This window comes from Alexandromys fortis, unplaced genomic scaffold (assembly GCF_014885135.2).
Source record: "Alexandromys fortis isolate MF-2015 unplaced genomic scaffold, M_Fortis_MF-2015_v1.1 scaffold_36, whole genome shotgun sequence".
Classification (NCBI taxonomy): Eukaryota; Metazoa; Chordata; class Mammalia; order Rodentia; family Cricetidae; genus Alexandromys; species Alexandromys fortis.
Genome location: NW_026067915.1, coordinates 10529304 through 10553799, shown reverse-complemented (window position 1 = coordinate 10553799; position 24496 = coordinate 10529304). Strand labels below are relative to the sequence as shown.

Genomic DNA, 24496 nt, shown 5'->3' with positions numbered 1-24496 from the left:
TATAGGTGTCTCCAGAGACAAATGTTCGTCATTTAATAGTTCCTTCCAGAGTCACAGCGTTCTTAGGTGCTAACTTGGCTGTTGTATGTCCACCACATCATCTAGCCTACTAAAAATCAACTGAAACTCCTCAGGCAGCAGAGGGTTGTGGTGTGGAGTATGTCCCTTCCCCCTCACCGTGGACAAAATGAATCCCTACGCTCTTTTACAGGTTCCATCCCGCCGTGCAATTTGCACTCTTCACTCAAGGTTGAATTTATGTCCTCCTCCCCAGCATCTCAGTCGCCATATTTTCTCTACTACAGCACCTGTCACCGTCCTTCATCGGGTGAGATCTGAAAGGCCCTACCAGGAGGGAGAAAAGCGTTTACGCAAGTCAGAAAAATCCCAAAGAAGTCTCGAGTTTAGTGGAGATGACCACTATTCCCAGAAGCCACTTCCCCGCGGACTGGCTCTTTTCCCCCACCCAAGACTCCCCGCGAGAAGAAGACTGAGCATGTGCGAAGATGATTGCGCCTGTGCAAAAGACTGCACGGCCGAGGACTGCATCTCCCAGCAAGATGTGGGGGCGTGCGTCAGCTCCGCGTGACGAGGAACTTCCGGCGTGGAGGGGCGGGGTTGCGCGCGCGGCTTAGGGAGCAGCTGGAACTGGGAGGGGAGCGGCCCAGTGGCCGCTAGGCGCTCTCCGCCATGGAGGCCGTGCCCCGGATGCCCATGATCTGGCTGGATCTGAAGGAGGCCGGTGACTTCCACTTCCAGTCAGCGGTGAAGAAGGTGAGCTCATCTCTGCCCCGCATCTCCGTCGTCTGCCCGCGCGTGATGCCCCCTCGTGCCTCTTCCTCCCGGGGTTCCGTCGCAAGTCGGGCCAGGCGTTTTCCCTTAGGATGGCGCTCCCTTCCCGTACCCTCACAGCATCCTTCTCTCCGACTGGCCCTGTATCCTTGTGGGAATCTGCTCTCCGACTTCTGTCCTGGACCACTTGCATTCCTCCCGAGATTCGTGCTTCCTTGCTGTGACGTTCTGGACCCAGCTCTGCCCTGTTCCTCCAAGGCCAGGAAGCCCCCGTTGGGGAGCGATGGCTGCCCAGGTTATGCAGAGTCCACGCTAGACCCGACATTGGTGGGCTCCCAGTTCACGACCGGACTGGAAAGAATGCGTGTTTTAAGACAGGAACCCCGGTGGCCTGCCTGTAGGAATGCCGTGTTCCGAGACAGTGAGTGTGTGTGTGTGTAGTCTGACCTTCCAATTCTGTATGGTCTCCTTAGAAAATGTCTATTCCAAAGTTCCTTTGAACCAAAAGACCCAGTTTCTTGTTGATAAGAGGGCTTGAGTCACTGAGCTCTTGGAGGCATCCTATTAGTCATTGCGCTGGGTAGAGGGTAGTTGTTAGTTCACTGAGGCAAGGCTTTCTGTGGCGGGTTCAGGTGTGGTGATGGGGAATTGGGTGCCCTCCAAGATAGCGACTGCGTTAGGAAGGGTCCCCAAATAGCATTGAGGGTCGGAGCTGAAATGGGCAAATGGGAAGCCGTTACAGGTGCGGAGCCTTGGGGCTTTGGCCCCGCAGCTGTTGTCTGTAATCTCTCAGCGCTCTGTGGTGCTTGGGGAAAGAAACGGGAGAAAGAAAATGGTTTGGAAGAGGTTTGCTTGCTTTTCACATTCTCGTCACACCTCCTTTTCCTCAGTTCAGGCACTAATTCTTACATGTGCGTGGGGGGTGGGGTTGGGTGAGTTCAGGTGTTGGGTGTGTATGTATGGCGGTGGTCCAGGTGCTGGGTACCAAATCCAGAGCCTGGCGTAAAAGACTAGGCAAGTGTTCTACAGAGAGAGGTAGACCACCCCTCAAGGCCAGACCCTTTGCTCATCTGTAAGACCAGCATGTTAAAGCACCTGATCTAAATTTACAGAGTTGGGTTGATTCTTACCCATCTTCTTTTTAATGCAAATATAAGGTGAATTTTTCTAAAATGCATCGAAACCGAGGGAGGAAGATAGAGACTCCGTATGCAGAGCCCTGGTAATAGGGAGTCCAGCCAGTATTTTTTAGTTTCCCATTCAGGGTTCTCCCTGACAGCCTGATTCTTTGAGCATTTGTCACAGTCTTGTTATACATGTATGATCTGTGTGTGTCTGATACAGGTGTTCCACATTCTGTTCACAGTTACTACTTCCTGTTTCCTTAGCAGGCTTTTCTCCACGCCGTGCCTTTGATTGTGGAATTCCTTCCACCCGAATGCATCACAATGTAAATATATAATATTCAGGATATCTGAGATGCAGCTCCCAAAGGGGTCCTAACCCACATGTTGAGAACCGCTGTTGTATCTAAAGAGCTCTCAGTTTTGTCCCTTAGAGCCATTCTAGAGCTGTTCTTTAATTTCTGTGACTTAGTCCCATCCAGCTTTCAAGGTCCAGTTGTAGCTCTGTTTTCCACAAAGCTGTCGTTAAGCCGTTTATCTGGGTTTAGTCTTTCCCTTTTCTGAAGTTTTTTTCCCTTCGTCCTTTCTTTGGCAATAGTTACATGTGCCCTCTTTCCCCCACTCAAGACAGGGTTTCTCTTTGTAAAAGCCCTGGCTATCCTGCAACTCAATCTGTAGACCAGGCTGGCCTTGAACTCATAGAAATCCTCCTGCCTCTGCTTCCCGAATGCTGGCATTAAAGACATGCACCACCACTGCTCTGTGCTATTTTCAATCTCTCTCTCTAGATGTTTGGAGTATAGCAGTGTTTTTTTTTGTTTTGTTTTGTTTTGTTTTGTTTTGAGATCAGAGGACAGCTTGTGGGAGTTAGTGTTTTCCTTTGACTAGGCAGGTCCAGGGAATAAAACTCTGTAACCAGACTTGGCAGCAAGTGCCTTCGCCCCTGACCCTGCTGAGCCACTCTCTAGCCCTGTATGTGCTGTTTGCTTGTTTGCCTGTTCGAGACAGGGTCTCACTATGTAGCTCTGGTCATCCAGGAACTCATTATGTAGACCAGGTTAGCTTCAAACCCATAGAGATCAGCCTGCCTCTGCCTCCCAAGTGCTGGGATTAAAGGTGTGCGCCACAATACTCTGCTCCTATATGTGCTATGTTTTAACCCCATATTCAGCTGGGATACCAGAAGGGCATCCCCTTGTTCCTTTAGCCTAATTCCCACCACATAGGAAATGTTTCTCAAATGACTGAAAGACAGTCTGGAGGGAATTTCAATTAGATTTATATTATGTTACCCTACATGGAAAAATGTAGAAAAGTCTCAGTCCAGGGGCTAGACAGATGGCCAGTAGAAAATAGAGCATCATGCTCCTGCAGAAGCCTGGAGTGTGGTTCCCAGGACCCACATTGTAACTCCAGTTCCCCGGGATCAGACTCCCTCTTCCGGCCTCTGAGGGCACCTGCATTTACATGCACATACCCACACCTTATTAATAACGAAAAAGAAAATAGCCTAGTCAGATGTGGTGGTTACACGTCAGTAATCTTAGCATTCGGGAGACTGAGACAGAAGCCTACCTGGGCAACATGGTGAACACTGACTCAAAACATAACCTCGGTTCCACAACTAGATTTTTGGGGTGAGGCAGTGAGGGCATTGGTTAAGATGGTTTTATGGCAGTGCAGGCAACTGTGGCCTCAAGCTTGCTGTATAGCAGAGTCTACGCTTGAATTCCTGGTCCTCTTGCCTCTACCTTCCCAGTGCTAGTATTACAGGCAAGTGCCACCACAGCCAGGCTTAGGGGATTGTTGTTTGTTTGTTTATTATTTTTAATGGTGTTGAACCCAGGGCCTTGTGCATGCTAAGCAAGTGCTTTTTCACTGAACTGTATTCCTATAATACAGCCCCACCACTACCACTAACACAAAGGAATCCATAGTCTAGTCGAGGAAATTTAAAACTTCAGGCAATTTAGTGTAAGAATACAAATACCTCTAGGGTACCGGAGCACCAACACAAGGAGGTTTGTGTTAGGCCTTTGCATTGGATCTAAAAGACCCCAGCAGTACAGGCTTTGGGTGGATGTTTGGTGGTGCTGGAGGGTGAACCCTGGGCCTTCTGTACTCCAACATCTCCAGCCTCCAGTGTAGGGGTAATCACAGTGACATTGGCTTTGGTTGTTTTCAGGAAGGCCTGTAGCCAATTGACTAAACTGTAAACATTTAACTAGTTAAGGTATAAGTGTTGACTGGTTGATTACATTGTGACTAAGTTGTTTCCTGTGCTCCAGGGTCTTCTCAGAGTGTCAGATCATAGTGTAGGTGCAGTTCTCTGAAGCAGCGGTCTGGAGGAGTGCCCTCTTCACAGATCTTTGTGTCTTTGCCTTTGCTCAAATAAAGTTCATTAAATTTTAAATTTTAACAGTATTTTATTGATTGTCACTCTCACTGTAAGTGACTTCCCTTCCATTACGTGAAATGGGAGTCAGGAGAAGCGTAAGTTGGTTTTGAACTGCAGTGCCAAACTAGGTTGGCACACTTGGGCTCACAGGAGCATTCAGTGGACAAGCACTGGCCTTGAGCTGCCCCGCCCCACCCCCACCTTTCAGTACTAGATTGAACCCAGGGGTTCAAATGAGGTAAAAACTTATCAATGAGCTGCATCACCAACCTGTGTGCACCATATTGCCCTTGTGGGGGGCCCAGAGGACTGACGCTCTGAAAATGGGTTAAAGATGACTCCTGTGCTCTTTACTAGGGAATGATTTGGCCACGTGTGTTAATATTGAAAGTCATTTCTTTCCCGAACACCTACCCTTAAGCAGCTACATTGAGCAAAAGTCAGGCTCATTTGGACTGAGATGCTGCATCCTTGTATTTTAATAAAGTGCCTATTATATAACCAAGACCTTGGAGTACAGTGGTTTTGAAAATTCCTGCTTTCATGGAACTTACCTTCTGATGATTCATCTGGGTAGCCACGATGCTGTCGTTTGGTTTCTCCTACCAGAGTCCTCAGGGAGACTGCTGTTGAGGCTGTCACAGCCCACTGCAGCTGCCTCTGTGGGACCTTCCACGTGACCATATCTGATTATTGCCTTGCTTAGGTCATTCTTGAGTTCTTTCTTCCTGCTTCTTAGCCCCAGTAAGCCATGCTTCCTCAGAATCTCTTCATCTGCCTGGCAGCTGTGCCACCCCGATTCAGACAGGCCTTTTCTCCAGAACTGACCTGTCCCCTGGACAGCGCGTGTGCATTGCTTGTTCCCGCTGCTCATCTTGTTCACGTCTGGCCTTTCGGCTTTGTGAAATGTTTCTCTCCTAGATTTCCCACAGAACAGAAGCCTAAAAACACCTTCCCCGGTTGCCCATCAGTGGAGGACATGAAATATTGTCAGTTTTCTGTGGTATTGATCTGTTTTTATCTCCTACCATAGATGGACAGACTCAGTTGGTCTGCCTGAAACTGTCTTTCTTATGTTACACAGGATAGGCCCCCATTACAGATGAACTGGATGGTCCATGGTCTTTCCTGACTTAATGTCTGCCTGCCAGCCTGGTCTACAGAATTAGTTCCAGGACAGCCAAGGCTACACAAAGAAACCCTGTCTCAAAAACCAAACCAACCAACAAACAAATCCATGTGTTTTAAAGCCTTATTTGAGCATTGCTTTAATTAGTGTAGTGAAATTTGAAGGCATTGTATCAAATTCAGAGTAATGCAGAATGAGAACACGCTGAGGCAGAAGGGCTGTTCCTAAGGTGAGGTAAGTTAATCAGTGCTCATAGGGAGTGGCACTATTGGACCGTCGGCTTGTTGGAGTAGGTGTGGCCTTGTTGGAGGAAGTGTTCATTGGGCTTTGAGTTTTCAGAAGCTCAAGCTAAACCTCTGAACAGTAGTAAGTCACCCTAGCTAAACATTTTCTTTTATAAGAGTTGCCATGGTCATGGTTTCTCTTCACAGCAATAGAGACCCTGAATAGGGCAGGGTCCTACTGCCCCATTATTGGTTGCTGGTTTTCCATTTCTCTGATCTGCAAATAGCCGTATGATTCAGAATTCTTGTTTCCAGTGATCATTAGTGGCACGGTTTTGTGTCATTAATTACTATAATAGCAGCACAGAACAAGTGCAGCCACTAGAAACTGACCTCCTCCCTTGTCCCCTCAGAGTTGAGTGACCTTCAGCACTATCATGATCATATACTAATCACTCGTCTCTAGTCTGTGGCTTACATGGTTTTTGAGAAAGGGTGTAACTCTGACTGCCCTGAAACTTGTCACGGAGGCCAGGTTGGCCTCAAATTCAGATCCACCTGCCTGTACATCACCAGTCCTAGGACTAAAGGCCTGTACTACCACAACCAGCTGTGATAATATTGAGAAAATTAACACATGAAGAGTTTCTCATTATGAATCTTAGTATAGTACAGGTCTTGCCATACCATAAAGGATATTTTCAGCTAAGTGTAGTCTTTCTTTTTAGGAACTAGCTCAAGTCTTCATGATAGCTTTGTGAAGCAGGCATAGCAGGTAATATTCTGTTGCTGCAGCAAAACACCATGACAAAAGAGTAAGCTGGGGAGAAAAGGGTTTAATCAGCTGACACTTCCACATTGATGTTCATCTTTGAAGGAAGTCAGGACAGGAACTCAAACAGGAATCTGAAGGCAGGAGCAGATGCAGAGGCTGTGAAGGGATTCTGCTTACTGGCTTACTCGGCTTGCTTTCTTATAGAGCCCAGGACCACTAGACCGGGGATGGCACCACCTACAAAGTGCTGGGCCTTCCCCCATGGATCACTAAGAAAATGCCTTATGGCTGGATCTCACGGAGGGATTCTCAGTGGAGGCTCCTCCCTCTCTGGTGACTAGCTTGTGTCAAGATGACACACAGCCCGTGCGCTCCTTCTTCCCACCATTCCCCCAGCTATGTTTCAGAGTCTCACACAGCTGGTGGCCTCAGATTTGAGGATGACCTTGAACTCCTGATTCTCTTGCTTCTGCTTCCCAAATGCTGAGATCATAGGTACGTCCATCACACCAGGCTGGAAATGGAAAGACAATTTTATTTTTTTTTTAAAAGGATACAAAGAGTTTGTCTCCTATAATGTCTTTTCTTATATTTTTGGTTGTGAGCCTAGCTTTTAATGGCTGAGCCATCTCTCCAACCCACAATGCCTTTTCTTTTTCCTTCCTCAGTAGGTTTGATTTCTCATCATACTTTCACTTGAGACCTGTTTCTTTTTTATTTACTTTTCTACTCCGTGTGCATGTGTATATGTGCACCATGTGTATGCCTGCCTGTGGGTCCTCTAGAACTGGAGTTGGTTGTGAGCCACCATGTGGATGCTGGGAATAAAACCTAGGTTCTATGAAAGATCAGCAAGTACTCTAAACTTCTGAGCTGTTTCTCCAGCCCCAAGCCTGCTGCTGATTCTGACAAAAAGGATCTTCAACTGCTTCAGAGCCTACCTAGTATTGTTTTGGTTTGGTTTGGGTTTTCCTCTCTCTCCCAAACCACCTTCATTGGGACTGTAATTTAATCACAGTAAACAGCTCCCATCTCAGGCTTCAGTTCAAGGGAAGCCTGACACTCTTTGAGGTTCTCTCAGTGTTGGTTTGTGTCGCTACACCAGTGTCTGTTTTACTCTTGGGTCTGCTACTGCCTTGCTTTCCCAAGTTACATTAGGTCAGACCAGTCCCATAGACTGTAGTCAGATAGTTTGGGTTACTGTTCCACACACTTGAATTTCAGCAAGTCTCTTGACTCTTATTTAAAAACAAAAAACCACTGTCTGGGCAGTGGTGGTGCACGCCTTTAATCTCAGCTTGGGTAGCAGAGGCAGGTGAGTTCAAGGCCAGCCTGGTCTACAGAGTGAGTTCCAGGACAGTCAGGCTACACAGAGAAATCTTGTCTTGAAAAGCCAAATAAGGGGGCTGGAGAGAACTGGCTGCTCTTCCAGAGGACCTGGGTTCAATTCCCAGCACCCACATGGCAGCTCACAACTGTCTGTAACTCCATTTCCAGGGGCTCTGACGCCAATACACATAACATAAATAAAAAAGAAAAAGAAAAATTGTATAAAGTTTAAAAATATTATGTCTTATTTAGTGTGATATGTGTTTATACATGTGTGGTTGCTTGCACCAGAGTGCATGTGGAGATCAGAATATAGGCCACAGGAGTTGGGTTTCTCCTTCCACCATGTGGGTTGCACTGAGCTTTACCAGCTTCCTGTCCTCTTTTTCAGTGGGGCCAAATGTTTGGGTTCTGATTGTTGCTGCATCAGTCGCTAAGTCAGGGTTAGTTCTGTCACCTTGACCTCCTGGGAAAGGAGCTCTCGTTTGAGGGATTGGCCTGAGAGCACATCTCTGGGGCATTTTCCTGGTTGATGTTGATGAGGCAGTGCCATCCTTGGGCTGGGGGACCTGGACTGCATAAGCAAGCAACCGAGGGGCATTTATCCAGTAAGCAGTGTTCCTCTGTAATCTTTCCTTCAGTTCTGCCTCTCAGTGATGGACTGTGATGTGGGAATGTGGGCCAGGTAAACCCTTTCCTCCCAAGTTGCCTTTTGTCAGCTTTTTTCACAGCAACAGAAATGAAAACTAGGATGTTAGTGCTGTGATCTTGGCAAGTGCCCTGGCCTCTGCCCCAGTCCTCTCCTCTCCTCCCCTAAATGCTGATGAGACTGGAGCCCGCCTCTTTGCATTGGAAGGGCTGGGCGACTGCAGCGCCCAAGACTCTGCCAGCCTGTGATGGGGACTCGATGAGTGGGTGCTGCTTCTCATTCGTGGAGGGGAAGTGGCTCTTGCCCTTCACTATCGTGTGAGCAGCTGGAACAGTACTCTTGTTTTTAGGACTCTGTGGTATCAGATCCCTTCAGCTGTATCCCACAGAACCTTGAAGCTGCATTTTCTCCTTTCTCACGATGAAGGAGCTGCCTTAGCCGCGTTCTCTGTTTGTAGATTAGGTAGGAGTTAGATCAGAGTGAAGTTAGCTGGGAATCAGCAAATCTGCTTTTGGTTGTTACCCTTCTAAATACTGTTTTTTGTGTCCAGAGTTTGGGCAGAGTTCAATAATTTCTTTCATAGCTTTTATCTTTTAAAGAGGCTAAGACCACTTACAGAGTTTGATTTTTTTCCAGATACCATAGTTCTTCAACAACTCTTTGAGTCATTTGTTTCCCAAATTTCAAATATTGAAAAAAATTGGAAGTCATCCAGATCCTCATTACCCACTTTTTTAAATTAGTTATGTGGGGTGTGAGGGTGTACTGTGGGGTGTGAGGGTGTACTGTGGGGTGTGAGGGTGTACTGTGGGGTGTGAGGGTGTACTGTGGGGTGTGAGGGTGTGCTGTGGGGTGTGAGGGTGTCCTGTGGGGTGTGAGGGTGTACTGTGGGGTGTGAGGGTGTCCTGTGAGGTGTGAGGGTATCCTGTGGAGTGTGAGGGTGTACTGTGGGTGCACATGCATGGAAGTCACGGACGTCAGACAACGCTGTAGTGCCCATGCTCTCCTGCCGCCTTTCTGTTCGGGGTTGAACTCGGGTCCGTAAACCTGATTTCATCAGCTAAACCAACTTGCTAATCCTATTTTTAGTTGTCTTGTTTGTTTGGTTGGTTGGTTGGTTTGGCTTGGATTTTCGAGATAGGGTTTCTTTGTGTATCTCTGACTGTCCTGGAACTCACTCTGTAGATCAGGCTGGCCTCGAATTCACAGAAATCTGCCTGCCTCTACCTCCCTGAATGCTGGGATTAAAGGCGTGCGCCACCATCGCCTGAATAGTTGTTTTATTTTTTAAGATTTATTTGTTGTTTGTTTGGCTTGGTTTTCTCAAGACAGGGTTTCTTTGTGCAGCCCCGGCTATCTGGGAACTCATTTTGGAGACCTCACAGAGATCCACCTGCCTCTGCCTGCTGAGTGCTGGGATTATAGGCGTGCGCCACCACTGCCCAGTTTAAGATTTATTTTTATTTCATGTTTATGAATGTTTTGTCTGGATGTATATATATGCACACATGTACATCTGTTGCCCATGTAGGTAAGAAGACATTGGACCCTCTGGAATTAGAGTAATAGCTATGCAATTATTACAGAGTAATACCATGTAGCTGCTGGAGGCTAAACCGAGTTTGTCAGCAAGAGCAGCAGATGCCAAGTTGTAGGGAAGCACTGTACCAGCTGAGCTGCCCCTAGCCCTGCTGGCTCTGATTATTTATCTTTTGAAGATTTACTAATTTTCTTATTTATGTGTATGAGTATTTTGCCTGCTTGTGTGTCTGTGTATCACATTGTAAAGAGAGACCCAAAGAGGGCACTGGACCCCTTGATACTGAAGTTAGAGATGGTTGTTAGTCGCCCTGTGGGTGCTGAAGGGCAGCTGAACCATCTCCCCAGCCCTGGTGGTTTTATTTGAATGACATCCCAGTCCATGCTCCTCATTTCTCATCACACTCCCTCAGGCCTTTCCTGAGAGGAAGAAGCTGGAGCACCTTGGTCCTTGGTGCTCTTCCCTTCTGGCGGGGAAGGCTTTGCACCCCTACTCGCTATGTGTGCTTTTAGGGTTATCCTTGTGACTTTAGCGCAAAGGATGCTTGAAGGAGCTCTAAGAGTGACCCTTTGGGGATCTTCGCAGGACTGTTTCAGCTGGGTCAGACCCCTCCTCCTTGAGCTGGTAGAATCCGGTGTCTGTTGAGAAGGCTGTAGCATGAGGGGCCTGTTGGGCTGTTTGCATAGGGTGTTCAGTCTCCATCTTCACGGGCTGGGAGGAGGAGGCTGGCCTAGTCAGCACCTGGGTGCTGCTTGTAGCTGAGGTCATTCTGCTTACGCTTTATTTTTACCTCCCTCTAGTTTGTCCTGAAGAATTATGGAGAGAACCCAGAAGCTTACAATGAGGAACTGAAGAAGCTGGAGTTACTCAGACAGGTAGGAGAAAGTATTTTTGTGGTTTTTTGTTTATTTGTTTTGCTTTTTTTGAGACAGGGTTTCCTCTGTCTATCTTTGGCTGTCCGGGAACTCATTTTGTAGACCAGGCTGGCCTCAAACTCACAGAGATCTGCCTGCATCTGGAGTGCTGGGATTAAAGGCATGCACTATTCATGCCCGGGAGGAGAAGGTATTTTTAGGTAGGTATGAATGGAATTGGTTTGTTAAAGAGATTAAAACACACACACACACAACTCTACCATCTGCTGTGGTCATATTTGAATTTACTATATTTAATTAATTTATTTTTTTTTTTACCTACAAAAGCATCAAAATTGCGGCAGAAAAAAACTTGTGTTAACTCCTACAGCCTGATAGGTGAAAAAGGATTTTTTTCCCCCATAGGGTCTCGGTGTTGCTCAGGCTGGCCTTCAGTCTTGAAAATTCTGGAACTAATGGCATTGCCCCTTTATGTTTAAATCTTAGTTATTTTGCTGTACTGGGGATTGAACTCATGTCTTCAGGCTTGATAGCAAGTATTTTTACTTGCTATGCTGTCTAACTATTTTTGAGACATGGTCTTGTGTAACCCACATGGGCCTACAACTTTATGTAGCTGAGGATGATCTTGAAGTTTTGATCCTTCCACCTCCTCGTCTTAAACACTGAGGTTACAGATGTATGCCACCATCTCCATGTTTTTCTGGACCAAACCTAGAGCTTCCTTCATGCCAGGCAAGTACTCTGCCAGCTGGCCATCCACAGACTCTAGTGTCTTTTTGATGTTTGTTTGTTTGTTTGTTTGTTTGTTTGTTTGTTTGAGACAAAGTCTCTCTATGTAACTTTGGTTATCCTAGAAGTCACTATGTAGACCAGGCTGGCCTCAGACTCACAGAGATCTGCCTGCTTCTGTGTCCCAGGTACTGGGATTAAAGTTGTGCTCCATCACTGGGCCATGGCTAGTCCTTTGTTGTTTTTTGTGAGTTTTTGTTTTGTTGGTTTTTGTTGTTGATTTTGGAGACAGGGTCTCATTACGTATCCTAGCTGCCCTAGAGCTTGCAATGTTGCCCAACCTAGTCATGGACTGAATTCTTCTGCCTTCTGTCCTCCAACTGCTGGGGTTATAGATATATGCCTCAATGTCTGGCTTTAAGGGTTTTTTGTTGTTTGTTTTTAAATTTTTTAAATTACATTTATTTATTTACAGTGTGCATGTGTGGAGGTCAGATAACTTGCAGGAGTTGGTTCCCTTCCACCATGTTCAACTTCAGCCTCTCAGGCCTGTGGGAAGAACCCTTACATAAGGGCTCAGTCATTTTGCCAAACCCCTGATGGTTGTTTTGTTTTTTTAACTTAAATCTTTTCTCTTTATTGTTGTCATTTAGGTATAATGTACGTAACGAACAGCTTGAATTTCCCTTTCCCCCTATATTTTCAACCATTTTGAAATATTCCTATATAAGAATTCAGCATATTTTGAGTCTGTTGGATTTTTTTGTTCCTTTTCTACATTGTCTTTTGTTAGGCCCGTAAGAACTCAAATATGGCAGTTCCTCCATTAATCTGTTGTTTGACCTTCTGAAATTTCACTGACTTTCAGTTACTTGTATTCCAGAATACTAAGTGGAAAATTCCAGAATAAGTAATTTAGAAGTTGCAGTTGGTTGTTGTTCCGAGTAGTCTGAGTCTCATGCCTTCCTGCTCTCTTATCCCACCTGGAATGCTCATTGTGGCTTTGTTTAGTGATTCCACACTGTGGGTGCTTCCTGGTCATTATTCACTTAGTAGTAATCTTGGTTTTATTAGCTTGAATGAAATCTCAGGATTTAAATTTGTGTGTGTTGTGTTTGCGTGCGCACAAGAGGGAGGACACTCGTGTGGCAATCACAGGACAACTTGCAAAAGTCTGCTCTCCCCTTGTTCCAGGAACTGAACTCAGATGGACAGGCTGCACAGCAAATGCTTTACCCACGGAGCCGTCCCAGCAGTTCAGAAGGAACTCTTAAGTGTTGTTGGTCTTTGTTCTTTTGAGATGGGTCTCTATGTAGTTCTGGCTGTACGGCGATGGCTAATGTAGACCATGCTAGCTAGCTTCTGCCCCCTGAATGCTGGGATTAAAGATGTGTGCACGCCTTTAATCCCAGCACTCGGGGAGGCAGAGGCAGGCGGATCTCTGTGAGTTCGAGGCCAGCCTGGTCTACAAGAGCTAGTTCCAGGACAGGCTTCAAAACTACAAAGAAACCCTGTCTGGTGGGGAGGCCCCAGGCAATGGTGGTGCGCACCTTTAATCCTAGAGGCAGGTAGATCTCTGTGCGTTCAAGTCCAACCAGGACAGCCGGAGCTGTTAACAGAGAACCTATCTCAAAAAACAAACAAAAGCCAAAATAAAACTGTCAACAAGGGTGCGAATTACAATTACAACAGCCTGCTTGGGGGGGGGGGGGGGGGTACATACTCAGAAGTGGAATTACTGAGTTATGTAATAGGTGGAATTTTGAAGAGTCACCACACTGTAATTTTGCTGTGATGAGCCATTTTACATCTCTACGAGTGGTGCACAATTCTCCCAGTGTGTGCCATTTCCTATGTTGTTGTTAAGAGTCTTAAGAGGCTGCCATGTAGCCCAGACTGGTCTGGAACTTGTGGTCCTCCAGCCTCTTTGGTTTACAAGTATGCAAGTCAAGGCCTTGCTGGCCGTTTTGTGGGGAAAGGTTGCCTGCCTGCTCCCTCCCACCCCCCACCCCACAGCAGGGTCTTATGTAGTCTGAGCTGGCTTTTAACTTATTCTCTAGTGAAATATGACTTGATCCTGATCCTGTAGCCTCTGCCTTCCAAGTGTTAGGACTACAGTTATGTATTGCCATGCCTGGCTTCTTTTATTTTATGATTACTAATAAGTACCCTAATCAGTGTCAGGTAAAGGATGAGGTGTCAGGCTATGGGGATGTGTACGTGCTGAGAGCATCCTTGTTAAGGGATCTGATCAGCTGGTGGTGTCTGCCCGGCCTTGCTTCTGGGCTCTGTAGCTGTTGGTACAAGGGAGAGTTTATGGTGTTTCGAGCTCACTTCCTCACTGGGCACCTGCTTCTTGGTAATTGTATGGTCTGCTTTTAAAAACTTGAACAGAGGATTCCTTTGTTTTGTTTCATTTTCCTGCCAAATAAAAAGGTTTGTTACTATAAAAATTGAAAACAGTAAATATCCAGAATATATGAGCAAAGAAAGATTTATGTTTCTATCAGACACTTATCCCCCCACCCCGTGTGTGTGTGTGTGTGTGTGTGTGTGTGTGTGTGTGTGTGTGTGTGTGTGTATAAGAAGGTAAACTGGGTCTGGGGAGAAGGCTCATTTGGTAAAGTAGGCATGTAAGAATGGGGACTGGGGTTTGAATCCCCAGAACCCATATAAAATACCAGGCGTGGTCATGCACATCTGTAACCCTAGTGCTTGGCAGGGGGTGGAGATAGAGAAATCGTTTTCAGATCGTAAGGTGGCAAGTGATAGTGGAAGGTAACTGTGTCGACCTGGTGTATGCACCTGCACACATGTGCATTTGTGCACTACACATACACACAGAGAGAAATGACTTCAGTGGGATTACTTGTAGATAATCTCTGTCAGCATTTGGAGGTATAGTCATCTGGTCCCCCCCCCTTTTTTGTCTGTATATTTATTTGCATATCCTATGCTTGTACAGAAATGTGATCATATATTCGTCTATTACATTCTTCTTTTGCCTGTATGTCATAGTTTGTCATAGAAGTCATAGTATATTCCTAACAACCTTTTCTGTAGTTTGGCTGAGGAATATTTTCTTGTGAGTGGCTATGCCATAATTCATGTAGACAGTCCTTGTTGATAGAAAGTCTAGTGGCATCAAGACTTTTAAAGTGATAATGCTGTGAGAAATGCTGTTGTGTGCACAATTGAGGATTTTCCCCGGTTTTGATATCTGTCCTCCGTGAATCTTTTTTTTTTAATATTTATTTATTATGCATACAACACTGTCTGTGTGTATGTCTGCAGGCCAGAAGAGGGCACCAGACCTCATTATAGATGGCTGTGAGCCACCATGTGGTTGCCGGGAATTGAAATCAGGACCTTTGGAAGACCAGGCAATGCTCTTAACCGCTGAGCCATCTCTCCAGCCCCATGAATCATTTTTTTTTGAGACAGGGTCTCGTGTAACTCAGGCTGACTTCAAACTTGCTTTGTAGTCAAGAATAACCTCGAATGACTGACCCTCCTGGGTTCTGGGCTCACAGCTGTGCATCACCATGCCTGGCCTTCCTGGGTCTCTTACTGTTCATTTTTAGATACAGAATTGTGGGTCAAAAGTTAAACATAGGCGGGCCGTAGCATTAAACATAGGAGCTATAGAAATAGCTCAAGAGCTAAGGGCACAGGCTGCTCTTCCTCAGGTTCAGTTCCCAGCACTCACATGGCAGCTCACAACCATCTGTAACTCAAGTTCCAGGGGATCCTGTTCCCTCTTCTGATTTCCACAGACATCAGACACACATGTGACACACATACATGCAGGCAAAACACCTACGTGCATAAAATATTTTTTAAAGTTGAATATAGTCCAAATTTTAAAGCATATTATAGAGTATCTTCTACAAATGTGGATGACTTAGTCCACCAGCCCTAGCAGTATGGTATGTTCCTCAGCTGTAGGTGTAGATGGGGCTTTTTTAGAAATCCCTAATGATGGTGAGCCTGTTTCTTCCATCCTACTTCCCAGAATGCTATTCGTGTTGCACGGGACTTTGAGGGCTGCAGTGTCCTTCGAAAGTACCTTGGCCAGCTACACTATCTGCAGAGTCGGGTGCCCATGGGCTCCGGCCAGGAGGCCGCTGTAGCTGTCACCTGGTGAGAGCTGGTAGCTGGGCTGGGCAGTTGAGAACTTAGAAGGTGCTTGGACAACTGGGATGCTTGGGTGGTAGGCATGATCCTTTCCCATGTCCTCTCTCCTTGCACAGAATGGGGAGTGTTAGTGTGATCTCCCATAGACCCCAGTCTCATACTGGAGTGGTTGGTCCCCTTCCCTGACCCCCTTGGGCCCAGGCCAGGTCCTATTCTCGCGATGACTGAGATGCATGTCTGCAGGACTGAGATCTTCTCGGGAAAGTCTGTGGCCCATGAAGACATCAAGTACGAGCAGGCCTGTATTCTCTACAACCTTGGTAAGCCGCTTGATCCTTCCATGGGCCCTGCTTCAAGCCCTGTCAGCCCTGGGCCTCAGCTCATCAGGTCAGACAGCCAAAAAGGCTATGACTAAATGAAAGGAATATACCTGGGTTCTGACCCCTCCCCTGCCTCTACCACAGCTTCACTGACACTTCTGCTGTTCCTGGGACCCTGGGAAGTCACTGTTTAAAGAGCTACTTTGCTGGGCTGACCACAGAGTTGTCTCTGTGCACTACAATAGGGACTCACGGCCTTCCTTTGCTTGGATAGTATCACTTCCTCCCTACTGCCCTATTAATGGCTTTGGATTGAGAGGTTAAGACTGGCCTTAGATTGCCCTTCAAGTCAGTGTGGCTGCTGGCTGAGGGGAAAGCATGGGGGCTCCTCCCTCCTCTACTCCTGAGCCAGGTACATAATAGGAGAAAGAATTTGGCTGGCTTCTTGGATTTTGCCCAGTTCTAGGACCTGTTTTTCTCACTGGGTAAAGACGGGTGCTCCTCTACTGTAGTCTCAACACAGGTGTGGGCAGCCTGGGAAACACCCCACGCTCTCCTGACCTAACGGCCTTTGTCTCTCTAGGTGCATTGCACTCCATGCTGGGGGCTATGGATAAGCGCGTGTCTGAGGAGGTAGGACCCAGGGATGCAGGTGGACATGTGGGTGTGCTATGGAGGACAGGGTGTCATCAGCTACCAAAGTTGGAATGATTCTTGCCTTATGGAAGTGGTCATCTTTCACGTCCAGGGCATGAAAGTCTCCTGCACCCACTTCCAGTGTGCAGCAGGTGCCTTTGCCTACTTGCGCGAGCACTTCCCACAGGCCTTCAGTGTCGACATGAGCCGCCAGATCCTCACCCTCAATGTCAACCTCATGCTGGTGAGCAGGAGTCGCCCTGGTGGCCAAATGGGTTTTGTTTCTGCTTTGAGATGAAGTCACATTTTGTAACTCAGACTGGTCTGGAACTGTCTGTGTAGCCCAGGCTTGCTTCAGAACCATGACCAGTCCTCCTGCCTCAGCATTTTTGGGGTTATGAGCTACCACCCTAACTTTAGGTTGAATTGGAGAAGAAATGGCTAAGGGAGGAGGCAGTTATATCTAGACCCTGGGCCAGTCACATTGCAGGTAGTAAGGGACAGACAGGAAGGAGGCCTTGACATGGGGTCTTTTGAGTTCCAAGTAGATCAGGCGCAGGGTGGTAATTCTGGGAGCTGGGGAGACTCGAGAAGAGAGCAGCCAAGAGGGAGAGGACTTCAGGTGCACAGGGTAGTGACCCGCGCTTGTTGCTCCAGGGCCAGGCTCAGGAGTGCCTGTTGGAGAAGTCCATGTTGGACAACCGGAAGAGCTTCCTAGTGGCCCGCATCAGTGCACAGGTAGGAAGAGGGCTGAGGGTGGGCATTTGCTTTGCTCCTGCTCCTTGGTGACTGAACGGACTCATCCCCATTCCCAGGTGGTAGATTACTACAAGGAGGCATGTCGGGCCTTGGAAAACCCGGAGACTGCTTCTCTGCTGGGCCGTATCCAGAAAGACTGGAAGAAGCTGGTCCAGATGAAGATCTACTACTTCGCAGCTGTGGCTCATGTAAGGCAAGGGTTACTGGTTGTGAACTGGGCCAGGCGGCTGGAGCTCAGGAGCAACAAGTCATGATGCCTCCTCTTCTTTCCCAGCTGCACATGGGGAAGCAAGCTGAGGAGCAACAGAAATTTGGGGAACGGGTGAGTGGGCTGTGGGCAAGGGGGGCTGTCAGGACGTGTTCCAGGCTTTTAAGATTCTTCTGTTTGTTTGTTTTTTTTTTTTTTTTTTGGTTTTTCGAGACAGGGTTTCTCTGTGGTTTTGGAGCCTGTCCTGGAACTAGCTCTTGTAGACCAGGCTGGTCTCGAACTCACAGAGGTCCGCCTGCCTCTGCCTCCCGAGTGCTGGGACTAAAGGCGTGCGCCACCACCGCCTGGCCTTAAGATTCTGTCTTTATATCACACTGGCATTGGTCCTCTTTGCCAAACCCTTGTCCCCCTGGTCTTCCTCATCATGTGCCAGGCTGTCAGAACCTTGCTGTAGACTTTGCTTCTTCCCACCTTGTAGCCCTCATTCCCGGGGTTCTCAGGAGGCAGAATGGGCTTCCCACAGGGGGGATGGCTCTTTGGAGATGTAGGCTACAGGGTGGAGCTGTTTGGGGCTATTGGCTCGGCAGGCATCTGCTACCTGCGCTGCTGGTCTTCTGATCATCAGGTAGGACATAGTGGGGAGATGGAACATTAGGGTCCAAGCAGGACAGGACAGACCAGGCTTTGCCTCCACAGGTGGCCTACTTCCAGAGTGCCCTAGACAAGTTGAACGAAGCCATCAAGCTGGCCAAGGTAAAGCTGAGCGAGTGTGGCTGCTTTCAGAGCCATGAAGGCAGATGGCAAGGCTAGCCGAGCTGATGGATCTTGACCCTAGCCTTGGTTATCTCCTCTGTCTCCACAGGGCCAGCCTGACACTGTGCAAGATGCACTTCGATTCGCTATGGATGTCATTGGGGGAAAGTAAGTGTGTGGGACTAGGGTGGTATGGTTCCTTCTTATTAAATATCTTGTTCCTCTGCACCGTGGGAGGAAGCCAGTAGTGCCAGAGAGCAGTAACCTACATGGAAATCTAATTTGTGTATCCTTGGTGATCTGTGATTTCTCCCGGCTCCCAGGTATAATTCTGCCAAGAAGGATAATGACTTTATCTACCATGAGGCGGTGCCAGCACTGGATACCCTTCAGCCTGTAAAAGGTCTGGCAGCTGAGGGGAAACTGAGGACTGGGGTTGGCAGAGGACGGATGGGATAGGGAGGAGGCTGCCTTGAGTCTTCCTGTGGGCCTGATCTCTGTGGTACTCCCTGCTCTTAGGAGCCCCCTTGGTGAAGCCCTTGCCAGTAAACCCCACAGACCCAGCTGTTACAGGTCCTGATATCTTTGCCAAATTGGTACCTATGGCTGCCCATGAGGCCTCGTCACTGTACAGGTGTGTAGGAGGGACTGGCTCTTTCCTTGGCACAGAGGTTCTTGAGGTCCCTCAAGTATACAGGTCTCCAGCAACTGGTCTGTTTATTCCTTAGCGAGGAGAAGGCCAAGCTGCTTCGGGAAATGATGGCCAAGATTGAAGACAAGAATGAGGTCCTAGAGTAAGTGGATGAGCGGTGGGGAGGTCGGGTGCACAACAGCTGTCTTCCTTCTTGCTCAGATTTAGAGTGCTGGTGTGCTGTGGAGGGTATCCTGCCCCGCCATTGCTATCAGTGTCTGGGCATAGCCACCAGCCCGTGCTTTTGTCTAGTTTCAATGGAGGGGATCAACCTAGCAGGCTCTTATGTAGACGGAATTGGGTCAGAGCCCAGCATTCATCTGATCCTGTTGTCATCCCTCTCCCTTCCCTAGTCAGTTCATGGACTCAATGCAGCTTGACCCTGAAACAGTGGACAACCTAGATGCTTACAACCATATCCCACCCCAGCTCATGGAGAAGTGTGCAGCGCTTAGTGTCCGGCCTGACACCGTCAAGAACCTTGTCCAGTCAATGCAGGGTGAGCAAAGCACAAAACAGGTGCCAGGGTAGCAGGCAAGTAACCTGCCATGGCCTCCTCCACCAAGGATGCTGGTGAAGCCCTGGCCCAAGCATGCACCATCCAAATGGTTCTGTGGATCAGTAAACTATGGGCTTCCTGTATCTGTGGAGTTGAGCAAGTGCTGGGAAACAAACTCTAATCCCAGTGGGCATTTCTGTGTCTTGTGGGCAGAGGGCAGAGTGGTGTCTGCTCTGCCTACCTCAGTGACCACCCCCAATACACCTCAGTGCTGTCAGGTGTGTTCACGGATGTGGAAGCTTCCCTCAAGGACATCAGGGATCTGCTGGAGGAAGATGAGCTGCAAGAGCAGAAATTGCAGGAGACCCTGGGCCAGACTGGGGCTGCCCCTGGCCCCTCCGTGGCCAAGGCTGAGCTCGTAGAGGTGAGGCGAGAGTGGACGAAGTACATGGAAGTTCATGAAAAGGCGTCCTTCACCAACAGCGAGCTGCACCGTGCTATGAATCTGCACGTTGGTAACTTGCGCCTGCTCAGTGGACCACTGGACCAGGTGCGGGCTGCCCTACCCACACCAGCCCTCACCCCAGGTAAGCCCCACCCATGGCTAGCAGGAAGGGGCTTGGAGCTAGGGTTTCTTTGGCCTCACTGATTGCTGCTATCTTAAGAGGACAAGGCTGTGCTGCAAAACCTGAAGCGCATCCTAGCCAAGGTGCAGGAGATGCGGGACCAGCGTGTGTCCCTGGAGCAGCAACTCCGAGAGCTGATCCAGAAGGATGACATCACTGCCTCCCTGGTCACCACTGACCACTCAGAGATGAAGGTGGGTTGGATGAGCACTGAGAAAGGGCTCTGTTTCTGGGCTCCTTACTTAGTTTTTTTGTTCCCATCTTTCCACAGAAACTGTTTGAGGAGCAGCTGAAGAAGTATGATCAGCTGAAGGTGTACCTGGAGCAGAACCTGGCTGCCCAGGACAATGTCCTCCGGGCACTGACTGAGGCCAATGTGCAGTATGCAGCTGTGCGGCGGGTGCTTAGTGAACTGGACCAGAAGTCAGTGCCTGCCTTCCTTCTTACCCCATGCCCCATCTGGAGCTCTGTCCCTATAGTGTGCCTTATGGCTTTTTCTTGTGCCCACCAAGGTGGAATTCCACACTACAGACCCTGGTAGCTTCATATGAAGCCTATGAGGACCTGATGAAGAAGTCCCAGGAAGGCAAGGACTTTTATGCAGACCTGGAAAGCAAGGTAGCCACCCTACTGGAACGGGCACAGTCTATCTGTCGTGCCCAAGAGGCCGCCCGCCAGCAGCTCCTGGACAGGTGAGTGTGGTCTTCAGCTTCATTGTGGACCCGGCCCAGGCCAACCTGGTGTATGAAGCTGACCTTGCTTCCCTGCCTATCCTTTAGGGAGCTAAAGAAAAAGGCACCACCACCTCGGCCCACAGCCCCCAAACCATTGCTCTCCCGCCGCGATGAGGGTGAGGCAGTAGAGGCTGGAGACCCACCTGAGGAGCTGCGCAGCTTGCCCCCGGATATGGTGGTTGGCTCACGGCTGCCTGACCCATTCCTAGGAACTACGGCCCCGCTCCACTTTTCTCCTGGCCCCTTCCCTAGCTCCACAGGCCCAGCAGCCCACTATCTCTCAGCACCCTTACCCCCTGGAACCTATTCAGGCCCCACGCAACTGATGCAGCCCAGGGCTGCAGTGCCCATGGCACCTGGGACAGTCCTCTACCCAGCCCCCACCTACACATCAGAGTTGGGCCTTGTACCAAGATCCTCTCCCCAGCATGGAGTTGTAAGCAGTCCCTATGTGGGGGTAGGGCCACCTCCACCAGTTGTAGGTCTTCCCTCTGCCCCACCCCCCCAGTTCTCAGGACCTGAGTTAGCCATGGCAGTTCGGCCAGCTACCACTACAGTAGATAGTGTCCAGGCCCCTATCTCTAGCCATGCAGCACCACGGCCAAACCCTACCCCAGCTCTCCCCCAGCCCTGCTTTCCTGTGCCTCAGCCTGTGTCCCAGCCTATTCCCCAACCACAGCCTCTGCCCGCACCCTATGCTTTTCCTGTAGGGACCAAGCAGCACCTCACAGGCCCTCCGCCACAGCACCACTTTCCTCCTGGGGTCCCCACAGGCTTTCCAGCCCCTAGGGTTGGGCCCCAAGCTCAGCCTCAGCCCCAGCCCCCACAACCAGCATTTGGTCCACAGCCCTCACATCAGCCCCTTCCGTTCCAGCATCCACATCTCTTCCCAACTCAGGCCCCAGGGATTCTTCCTCCACCTCCACCTCCCTACCCTTTTACCCCTCAGCCTGCTGCTGTCTTGGGGCAGCCACCACCCACCCTGCACAGCCAGATCTATCCAGTCCCATCTCAAGACCCTCTTCCCCCACACTCGGGGGCTCTGCCCTTCCCTAGCCCTGGGCCTCCTCATCCTCATCCCACCCTGACATATGGCCCTGCCCCTTCCCCTAGGCCCCTGGGTCCTCAGGCAACCCCTGTTTCTATTCGAGGTCCCCCACCAGCCAGTCAGCCCACCCCTAGTCCCCACTTGGTGCCTTCACCTGCCCCATCACCAGGGCCTGGTCCAGTACCTTCAAGGCCTCCAACAGCAGAGCCACCACCTTGTTTGCGCCGAGGTGCTGCAGCTGCAGACCTCCTGTCTTCTAGCCCTGAGAGTCAGCATGGAGGAACGCAGCCTCCTGGGGGTGGGCAACCCCTGCTGCAGCCTACCAAGGTAGATGCAGCTGAGGGCCGTCGGCCACAGGCCCTGCGGCTGATTGAGCAGGACCCCTATGAACATCCTGAGAGGCTGCGGCAGTTGCAGCAGGAGCTGGAGACTTTTCGGGGGCAGCTAGGGGATGCAGGAGCACTGGATGCAATCTGGAGAGAGTTGCAAGAGGCACAGGAACATGATGCCCGAGGTCGATCCATTGCTATTGCCCGCTGCTACTCGCTGAAGAACCGGCACCAGGATGTTATGCCCTATGACAGTAACCGTGTGGTGTTGCGCTCGGGCAAAGATGACTACATTAATGCTAGCTGTGTGGAGGGGCTCTCGCCATACTGTCCACCTTTAGTGGCCACCCAGGCCCCACTGCCTGGCACAGCTGCCGATTTCTGGCTCATGGTGCATGAACAGAAAGTATCAGTCATTGTCATGCTGGTCTCTGAGGCCGAAATGGAAAAGGTAAGAGGTTAGATTAGGAAGGGATTGTGGTGTGGGGAGGCAGGGAGTCTGGGAAAGGTAGCCTTAACTGTCCTGTCTACTCTTCAGCAAAAGGTGGCACGCTACTTCCCCACTGAGAGGGGCCAGCCCATGGTGCATGGAGCCCTGAGTGTGGCACTGAGCAGTGTTCGCACTACCGAAACCCATGTGGAGCGAGTGCTGAGTCTGCAGTTTCGTGATCAGAGCCTCAAGCGCTCTCTTGTGCACCTCCATTTTCCTACTTGGCCTGAGCTGTACGTTCACTGTTCTGGATGGTAGGGGTCAGGGCAAACTCCTTGGGTGCAGGGGTGAAGACCTCACATCAGGGGCTCATACCTGCCCTTTCCCTGCAGAGGCCTGCCAGACAGCCCTGGCAACCTGCTGCGCTTCATCCAGGAGGTACATGCACATTATTTGCATCAGCGACCTCTGCACACACCTATTGTCGTACACTGCAGGTAGGAGCTGGCAGCCCTTGAGTGAACGTGTCTACCCTGTCTTAGCCTGGCCTTATGCTTCCTTCTTGCCGCAGCTCTGGAGTGGGCCGCACAGGAGCCTTTGCACTGCTGTATGCAGCGGTGCAGGAGGTGGAGGCTGGGAATGGGATTCCTGAGCTGCCTCAGCTGGTGAGGCGGATGAGGCAGCAGAGAAAACACATGCTGCAGGAAAAAGTGAGTGGGTAGACTGGGTTGAGCTGGGTTTGCCCTTTGAGGATGGCCCCTGCCCAGCTGACCACACCAAATGTATCTTTCTAGCTGCATCTCAGGTTCTGCCACGAGGCGCTGGTGAGACATGTGGAGCAGGTTCTACAGCGCCATGGTGTGCCCCCTCCAGGCAAGCCTGCGGCCAGCATGAGCATCAGTCAGAAGGTGAGGGCAGTTCCTTGAGGGCTCTGCTGGGACGGTCACAACCTGGTGACACTGCCTTCTTACCAGCTCTACCCTTCTCAGAATCACCTGCCTCAGGACTCACAGGATCTGGTCCTCGGTGGAGATGTGCCCATCAGTTCCATCCAGGCTACCATTGCCAAGCTCAGCATCCGGCCCCTAGGTGGTGTGGATTCCCCAGCTGCCAGCCTTCCAGGTCTTGTAGAACCCCCGGGTCTTCCACCAGCCAGCCTTCCAGAGCCTACTCCTGTCCCATCCTCCTCTCCTCCCCCTCTCTCTTCACCTCTGCCTGAAGCCCCACAGCCAGAGGAGGAGCCACCAGTGCCTGAAGCCCCCAGCTTAGGGCCCCCCTCCTCGTCCCTGGAGCTGTTGGCCTCTCTGACTCCAGAGGCATTTTCACTGGACAGCTCTTTGCGGGGAAAACAACGGATGAGCAAGCAGAACTTTCTACAGGCCCACAATGGACAGGGTCTAAGGGCTGCCCAGCCTACGGATGATCCCCTAAGCCTCCTGGATCCACTTTGGACACTTAACAAGACCTGAACAGGCTTGGCCTACCTGGTCCATACACTACATCTCCCATCCCTGCTGCCTTCGGCTCTGCCAGATGGAGTTGTACTGCAGGCCTCAGGTCAGGTTCTGCTCCTTTGTGGAACCTGACATTTTTCAGCTCTGGGCTACTCAAAGAATAAACATACTCTGTGGCCAATGTCTGAGCTCACCCACTGCTGCCTCAGGAGTGCCAAAGACACTTCTCTCTCCCTTACCACATTTTTTTGTTTGTTTCTTGAGACAGGTTTCTGTGTGTAGCCTTGACTATCTTGGAACTCAAA

At 49.6% G+C, this 24496-nt stretch overlaps 1 protein-coding gene across 1 annotated transcript; it reads left to right on the top strand.

Moving 5' to 3' along the window:
- The first annotated feature begins 235 nt into the window (after nt 1-235).
- On the top strand, nt 236-24384 carry Ptpn23 (protein tyrosine phosphatase non-receptor type 23). The gene is made up of 25 exons (XM_050139204.1): nt 236-774; nt 10761-10835; nt 15583-15710; nt 15948-16024; nt 16608-16657; nt 16773-16904; nt 17318-17398; nt 17476-17607; nt 17694-17741; nt 18324-18380; nt 18490-18548; nt 18704-18783; nt 18900-19014; nt 19109-19174; nt 19425-19570; nt 19840-20157; nt 20236-20390; nt 20468-20619; nt 20709-20888; nt 20976-22758; nt 22846-23030; nt 23130-23234; nt 23309-23447; nt 23532-23645; nt 23727-24384. Exons 1-25 carry the CDS (start codon nt 691-693, stop codon nt 24204-24206), a joined length of 4941 nt encoding a protein of 1646 aa, XP_049995161.1. The 5' UTR covers nt 236-690; the 3' UTR covers nt 24207-24384.
- Nucleotides 24385-24496: the final 112 nt, after the last annotated feature.